The 8,814-nt window shown below is 34.3% G+C and overlaps 1 protein-coding gene across 1 annotated transcript; it reads left to right on the top strand.

Annotated features, from left to right (window-relative positions):
- The first annotated feature begins 586 nt into the window (after window positions 1–586).
- On the top strand, window positions 587–7,689 carry LOC149676427 (uncharacterized). The gene is made up of 5 exons (XM_089838731.1): window positions 587–616; window positions 4,943–5,276; window positions 5,393–6,087; window positions 6,324–7,602; window positions 7,676–7,689. Exons 1-5 carry the CDS (start codon window positions 587–589, stop codon window positions 7,687–7,689), a joined length of 2,352 nt encoding a protein of 783 aa, XP_089694857.1.
- Window positions 7,690–8,814: the final 1,125 nt, after the last annotated feature.

Here is an 8,814-nt window from a genome sequence, read left to right on the forward strand (position 1 = left end):
GAAAATATTCTCGAGTGTACGGAATTGTCTTTTCCATGTTGTTTGCCATATGTGCCTACATGGTTTCAATGGGAATTAAGTCCGGCGAGTGCGATGACCTTTCCAACACGTTAATTCCTCCGTGGTCCAAGAAATTGGCCACAATTCGGGCATTGTGCGCGGGGCAGTTGTCCTTTTGGAACCACAGGCTGAAATATTTATGTGATAAATCAGTAAATTCCATAGAACTAATGATAATAAACTTACCGGTTTTGGTCTTCCACGTCATAAATAGCGGCCACAAAGGGAAGCATGGAGTCCCGCAAAATCTGAATATAGGACTGGCCGTTTAGACGTCCCTCAATTGGGTGCAAAATGCCGACCCTGCCATCGCCAATACATCCCCAAACGTTGACGCTAAAACGCCTGCTCCTTTTCGTATGATTGACGAAGTTCGGGTCGTATCTTTGATTTGTGGTCCACGTGACCCACACCACCGGCGACGATGGCGAACTTTGAAAGGACTATAAAATATCAAGAATAAAATTAATTGAAATTAGCATAAGAAATTACCCAGTTCATATTTACTTTTTCATCGGAAAAGAGAATGAACCTTGCCAAGTCTTCCCGTGGCCAAGTTAGTAGTATAGACCTACACTTCGTACCTCCGTAGGTGTAGAATGTAGGCGTAGAATGTAGGTGTAGAATATCAAGGTCACTGTGTCAACGACCTATGACGTAATTATGCCACGCCCACCTGGGAAAACCCGCGCGCCCCCTGGCGGGAAAACTCGCGCGCCCACTCGCGGGGAAACTCGCGAAACACTGCGCGGGAAAACACCTGTCAGTCTCTTCTACAACTGTATCTGTGACGTCATTGGCGGGAAAACACCGCGCGCCGCCTATTGGGAAGTGACGTCATTGATAAGAGAGAGATAGCTTTAAACGTACATTGACAAGGGTTAAATCTTCTACAACTGTATCTGTGACGTCATTATTAAGAGACGAGAATGGATAGCTTGAAACGTACATTGACAAGGGTTAAATCTTCTACAATTGTGACGTCATTGATATGAGACTAAGATGAATGGATAGCTTTAAACGTACATTGACAAGGTTTAAATAGAAAATCTTTCTTTGAGAAAGTGTAATTATGGAAAATAAGTTAAGCCGAGTGTATTATAACAGTGAAAGTCCTCTCAGTTACGGTAGCGCAAAGAAATTGAAACAAGGAGTGAAAAATGTTTCGAAGAAAAAAATTAAGACATGGCTTCAGTCTCAGCCAACATATACCATTCACAAATCAAGGAGGATATACTTTCCAAGAAATCGTACTTACGTTACAACAGCCAGCGAAGTATTTCAGTGCGACTTGATCGATCTACGAAATCTTAAAAAATATAATAAAGGGTTTCAATATATTCTAACTATTATTGATATCCTCTCAAAATATGCTTGGAGTCTTCCTTTGAAAAATAAAACTAGTAAAGAGGTTTTGAAAGCTTTGCGGAGAGTTATTAAAGAAAAAAAGCCGATACGAATTAATGTTGATCAAGGTAGTGAATTTTTATCAAAATTGTTTAAAGATTATTTAAGAAAAGAGGGAATAAGTCTTTATACTAGTGTAGGTGCAATTAAATGCGGAGTAATTGAAAGGTTTAATAGAACTTTAAAGGATAAAATCTTCAAGTTGTTAACTAGAACGAAGAAACTAAATTACATTGATGCCTTACCAAAAATAATGAAATCCTACAATGCAACTGCACATTCAAGTACTGGTTTCGCTCCTGTTGATGTCAATGAGAAGAAATTCCACCACAGAATTTGTATTAGTCTTAGACGTCGATATGATGCCCAACGATAACCTCCACGAAATGTTCCTGGAGTATGCCTGAGAAAATAGGCTATTTCTCGAATCTCGAAAAGATGATAAAGCTGTTTACGTTGTACCCGCATTTTAAATGAAAGAAATAGCCCAAATACCCAATGATAAAACGGACTACGTTTGGAAATGATGGACGCCCACCTCTTTTACATCGAGCTTTGTTGGAAATGTCAGAAACATATTGACTACTAAGCCTGGTATAGAGAACCAATGACTAATAAGTTAGCTGCCATTTTTGAAGTCTTGTGGAGAGATCCTTGGGAACCTTTCTTCTTCAGCAGAAATTCAGCGCCTTATCATGATGAAAGGTTTAGACAATATGGCTTTAATCGTATAAGTCAAGTAAGACCAAGATACCACCGTGTGTAGAAAGAAGAAACAATGGATAATTAACCCATTGATTAATATCTTTGCAGGTTTGCGAATTACACGTTGTAGGATACAAATTTTCAGTTTTAAATAACGCTTTTGTCATCCATAAGGGCCTGAAATTGGCCAACTCATTCCATAAAGAAAAGGATACCGATCAAGAAAAGAACCGTATCTTATTTCGACAGTTCAAAACTGAACTAAAGGAAAAATATCCAGACTCCTCCAGGAGGTGCTACTGATCTCGAAGCTTCCATTTACATGAAAAATATAAAACGTACAAAAAAGATGTAATTTGTCAGGTTAGTTTTAAAGAGTAAGTAAAAAGAAAATCAAATCTACCTTACATTGTGTATAAAAACAATGGTCCCGGAAGCTTTGGAACAGATTTTGGCTGTTATGAAAAAACTGTCTCCATTGAGGAACTCTATTTAGATAATATAGGAGTTAAATGGTGTATATTCGTACAAGTTATTCTTATAATTACGTGATTTAATGTAAAGATTTGTATTTTAAATAGGGATTTTGCCCATAAACTTGCATTGGTTTTGATAAGTAATCCAAATGTACCTTTTCATACTTTGGACCTATCAAATAACCTAAAAGAAGATAAAGGTAATATATTTACTAACGAAAAAAGAAATATCAAAGACAAATAAATAACAATAGCTCTTCATTGTATTTCTTACTGAAATATCTCTTGTCAATTAATTGTAAAGAAAAACAGAAAATAAATGTTACCAATAAACATTGTGGTGAACTTTTTATGAGGATATTATTTCTGCATTTTTCATAATAACGCTGAACTGCCTATCTGTACGAGGTTGAATTCAGGGTTCGTACATACCTGGGAAACTGGGAAAACTAAGACAAATAAATAACTTTCAAAAATTCAGTGTTTTTTCTTCTTGGCGGTCTAGTGTAAACATGTTTTACTGTGCTTTGGTGTGTTTTATTGTAGTTTTATTGTGGTATAGTGTAGTTTTAGAGTGTTTTATTGTACTTTTATTGGGTTTTACTGTTTTTTATTGTAGTTTTATTGTACCTTAGTGTATTTTATTGTGGTATAGTGTAGTTTTAGAGTGTTTTATTGTACTTTTAGTGTAGTTTTAGAGTGTTTTATTGTACTTTTAGTGTAGTTTTAGAGTGTTTTATTGTACTTTTAGTGTAGTTTTAGAGTTTTTTATTGTACTTTTAGTGTTTTTTATTGTGTTTTACTTTGCTTTATTGTAGTTTTATTTTACCTTAGTGTAGTTTTAGAGTGTTTTATTGTACCTTAGTGTAGTTTTAGAGTGTTTTATTGTACTTTTAGTGTAGTTTTAGAGTGTTTTATTGTACTTTTAGTGTAGTTTTAGAGTGTTTTATTGTACTTTTAGTGTAGTTTTAGAGTTTTTTATTGTACTTTTAGTGTTTTTTATTGTGTTTTACTTTGCTTTATTGTAGTTTTATTTTACCTTAGTGTAGTTTTAGAGTGTTTTATTGTACCTTAGTGTAGTTTTAGAGTGTTTTATTGTAGTTTTAGTGTAGTTTTAGAGTGTTTTATTGTACTTTTAGTGTAGTTTTAGAGTGTTTTATTGTACTTTTAGTGTAGTTTTAGAGTGTTTTATTGTACTTTTAGTGTAGTTTTAGAGTTTTTTATTGTACTTTTAGTGTTTTTTATTGTGTTTTACTTTGCTTTATTGTAGTTTTATTTTACCTTAGTGTAGTTTTAGAGTGTTTTATTGTACCTTAGTGTAGTTTTAGAGTGTTTTATTGTACTTTTAGTGTAGTTTTAGAGTGTTTTATTGTACTTTTAGTGTAGTTTTAGAGTGTTTTATTGTACTTTTAGTGTAGTTTTAGAGTTTTTTATTGTACTTTTAGTGTTTTTTATTGTGTTTTACTTTGCTTTATTGTAGTTTTATTTTACCTTAGTGTAGTTTTAGAGTGTTTTATTGTACCTTAGTGTAGTTTTAGAGTGTTTTATTGTAGTTTTATTGTACCTTAGTGTAGTTTTATTGTACCTTAGTGTATTTTTACGTGGTATAGTGTAGTTTTAGAGTGTTTTATTGTACTTTTAGTGTATTTTATTGTGTTTTACTGTATTTTATTGTAGTTTTATTGTATCTTAGTGTATTTTACGTGGTATAGTGTAGTTTTAGAGTGTTTTATTGTACTTTTAGTGTGTTTTACTGTGTTTTGGTGTGTTTTTATTGTAGTTTTAGTGTATTTCAGTGTATTTTGTTGTAATTTAAGTTATTTGTCATAAATTCACAAAGTTTCTGTAAGACTCAATATCATATTGATCATAATAATACGTGGAACAAAGTATTTAGTTTATTATTAGTTTATTTAGTTTATTATTATTATTAGTTTATTTAGTTTATTATTATTATTAGTTTATTTAGTTTATTATTATTATTAGTTTATTTAGTTCATTATTATTATTAGTTTATTTAGTTTATTATTATTATTAGTTTATTTAGTTTATTATTATTAGTTTATTTAGTTTATTAATATTATTAGTTTATTTAGTTTATTATTATTAGTTTATTTAGTTTATTATTATTATTAGTTTATTTAGTTTATTATTATTATTAGTTTATTTAGTTTATTATTATTATTAGTTTATTTAGTTTATTATTATTATTAGTTTATTTAGTTTATTATTATTATTAGTTTATTTAGTTTATTATTATTATTAGTTTATTTAGTTTATTATTATTAAAAAAGGGATCGGCCACAGCTTCACGGTTGAAAGTTGCGATTCGTGGCCCAAAACCGGCGCCTAAGGCTTTATTTGTAAGCTTATTGGATGAATCACTGCTATCTGGGGATCTTCAGGCTGCTCTCGTGGAAGATCACGGGATTACATCGGCTCAGTGTATCCGTTTGCGCCCAAAAAATCCAAATGCGCGACACTCATCCTTTTACGTGACGTGTACTGTTCCGGAGGAGTTTGATGCGCTCGATGACACAAACATATGGCCAGCTGACTGCATCATTGCGAACTTTACAGGTGTTCCACGTGCTGATCACAAACACGAGTCGGAATTGCTAAAGGACGGTCTCACAACCAACTCTGCTACCAATTCTGACTAATGACAGTACAGCTAACAATAGGATACCAGAACGTTAGAGGATTAAGAACTTAATCTCAGGAATTTTTGGATAATGTCATAGGGCTGGATTTGGATGTTATTTGTATAACTGAAACTTGGTTTGGGGATGCGCAATTTATTAACGACTATTTTCCTTGTACATATTTAGTTTATAGAGCAGATCGGCCTGATCCTAAATTAGTAAGCGTCAGGGGAGGAGGGGCACTGATTGCCGTAAAAAAGTCCCTAAAATGTATTCGCCGTAATGATCTAGAAGCCAGTGAGGAATGCGTCTTTCTAGAGATCTTAACCGGAGCTAGCGACTCTCTATTGCTAGAGTCGGGTTATTTTAAACCAGCCAACAACGATGTGCAGTACAAAGTTTATAGTGAACGATTAATTCAGGAATTAAGGAACTTCGAAAATGATATAATACTAATCGGCGACTTCAATCTCCCAAAAGTAGACTGGGAGAATTACGGCACTCAGGGCTGTTCCTCAGTGACAAAATCCAAAGCACTCCATATTTTTGAACTTTGTTTTTCTTTAAATTTAAACCAAATTAACCCTAAACTTGGCGATTTAAACCTATTAGATCTCTGTTTAACCAATGTTAACGGTTTAAATGTTGTCCCTCTGTCATCCCCTCTAGTTAAAATAGATAAATTTCACCCACCCTTTCAACTTACTTATAACACAAAGGCCTCACCATCGCATACTACCATTCCCTCTCAATTCAAATTTCAAAATGGTGACTACGAACTACTTTACAAAATGGTTAGAGATACAAATTGGTCAGCAGTTCTTCTTTCACGAGACCTTGATTTTTGTGTGACCTATTTAACCAACCGAGTTCAATATGCTATGGAATCTACAATACCTAAGAGCAAGGCCCGTTTCTGCCCTAAATTTCCTCCATGGTATTCTCGAGCCCTCCAATTAGCCATTAAAAGGAAAAAGTACTACTTTAAAAAAACCGCACTGGGGATATAAAGGACTTTATTGAATTTAAGAGACTAAGGGCTGTAGTTCGACGGTTGACTGTTAGGGACCGCCAATCGGAAACACTTAGAATATGTGCGGATGCTCGAGCCCATCCCAAAAAATTTTGGAGTTACGTTAATGGGAATTTAAAACCGGCTTCTATGCCATTATCTCTTAAGGTCAATGGTGAATATATCACCGATGCAGAGGTCTTAGGCCAACATTTCAGCCAACATTTTTCAAAGATTTCAGTTGATGCTACAAAACAATATCCCGCTGTTGCTTCTCAACTTACTAATGTTGTTCCCTACGGGTACCAGTGTCAAACTATATCCCCTACTGAGATCTATGCGGCCATTAAGGTACTACCTTTGAAATTCTCAACTGGCTGCGATGATATACCGGCCTTCATTATTAAGGGTTGTGCAGCTCCCCTGCTTCCCGTCCTCACCCATATATTCAACCTATCTCTAGAGCTAGGCGCATTTCCAACTCTATGGAAAAAAGCCGTTTTAGTTCCCATTTACAAGAACGGGCCTGTCCAGGATGTGAAGAACTACCGACCAAATTCTTTATTGTGCGTATTCGCCAAAGTATTTGACAAAATAATGCACTCCCACTTTCAAAGCTGGCTCAAACGCTTCCCCAATGATTGCCAACATGGGTTTCTACCAGGCAAGAGTGTCGCAACGAACCACACATCCTTTCTGGATTTCGTGGCACCGCAGGTTGAAAGCCGTGGTCAGGTTGATGTTGTTTACCTTGTCCTGGCCAAGGCTTTCGACCGAGTGTCTCATGGTCTCTTTTTAAATAAATTGCAACACCTAGGTGTGGATGGCAAGTTATTGCGTTGGATGGCTAATTACTTATCGGATCGCGTCAACGTCGTTAAGTGTAATGGGGCTATGACTAATAACTCTTATGTAGTATCTTGCGGCGTTCCGCAAGGCTCGTCACTCGGTCCTCTGTTGTTTAATTTATATGCCTATGATTTACAATTTGCCATAAAGAACGCTAAAATTTTTCAATTCGCCGATGATATTAAAATATGTAAAGTTGTCAGTTCCCGCCACGATAGCTTCCTATTACAGTGCGACCTTGATGCCATCTCTAGTTGGTGCGATTGTAACAATATACCGATTAATCCGGCAAAATCAGTCCACGTGACGTATACCCGACGTGTTTGTCGAGAGGTCAAATCGAAATTTTACATAAATAACTTGTTAGTTCCTCAAAAAAGCAAGATGAAAGACCTTGGTGTCACTTTTGATAGAGAACTGTATTTTCGGGAACATATAAATAACACGGGTAATCGTAACCGTCGAGCACTAGCTGTTATATGTAAACTTACTCGAAAGCTTCACTCCCTAAAACACTTCAGGTTACTTTACCTGAGTTTAGTCCGGTCTCGTATCCTTTATGGCTGCTCGGTATGGAGCGGCTGCAGTGTCTATTTACTAGATAGACTGGAAGGCGTGCAACGGAAATTCATAGCTTATTGCAGTCCATTTTACCTGAGGGACCATGTCTATAACTACGATTTATTATTAGATACTTTGGGTTTAAGAACACTAGAATATCATTGGAAATTAGCAGACGTACAGTTTGTAGCTAAACTTGTACAAGGTAATTTTTCGTCACCGGAACTTCTGTCTAAGCAGGCTTTTATAGTACCTTCCAATCTACGCAGATCTTTAACTTTTTACCCCTCACCCCTAAGGCTAAATCCAATTTATAGGATGCAGAAAACATGCAATATCTTTCAGGATAGGTTTGATATTTACACCACTAAAATAAAAGATATAAAACTTAAGATTAAACCACTATTCATTACGAAATCCTCTTCATTCGAGGTTATTTAGCTTTAATTCCAATTAATTAATTTTAACTTTCTCTATTTTATTCTGTGCATTAAACCATTTACAATATCCATAACAAATATGTATAATCACGGAAATTAACAATGTCTCCTATTTACAAATCACTTGAAACAAATGTTCAATTTTATGTCTATACTCCAGTGAACTCATTGTAGTTTTTTGTATGGACAATAAACCTCAATTTCATTTCATTTCATTATTATTAGTTTATTTAGTTTATTATTATTAGTTAATTTATCTATTGTGTATTTATAACATTAAAGTAAAAAGAAATAAATTTCCTTACCTACATTCCCAATATCAAGCCAATATTATTATGATATTTTCGTTTGAACCAACTTACCATAGCATTTTTACGAACATCTGTCACGATTAAAGAGTATAGGTGTATGAAATAATCATTTTTGGAACGTTTTTCTCCCAATGTTAGTTCAATATAAACCTCTTCAACTAGAAAGTGTATTTTATTGTACTTTTATTGTATTTTATTATGGTATAGTGTACTTTTATTGCGTTTTACAGTATTTTATTGTAGTTTTATTGTACTTTTAGTGTATTTTATTGTGTTTTACTGTGTTTTATTGTAGTTTTATTGTACCTTAGTGTAGTTTTAGAGTGTTTTATTTTACTTTTAGTGTAT

This window comes from Phalangium opilio, unplaced genomic scaffold, assembly GCF_054372755.1.
Source record: "Phalangium opilio isolate 3A_F unplaced genomic scaffold, DU_Popi_V2 ptg000046l_1, whole genome shotgun sequence".
Taxonomy (NCBI): Eukaryota; Metazoa; Arthropoda; class Arachnida; order Opiliones; family Phalangiidae; genus Phalangium; species Phalangium opilio.

Coding starts and splice junctions, on each gene's coding strand:
- LOC149676427 (XM_089838731.1), top strand. CDS start 587: ATGAACCTTGCCAAGTCTTCCCGTGGCCAA. Junction 5,277..5,392: donor GTCGGAATTGCTAAAGGACG/GTCTCACAACCA, acceptor ATAATGTCATAG/GGCTGGATTTGGATGTTATT. Junction 6,088..6,323: donor ACGAACTACTTTACAAAATG/GTTAGAGATACA, acceptor ATTGAATTTAAG/AGACTAAGGGCTGTAGTTCG.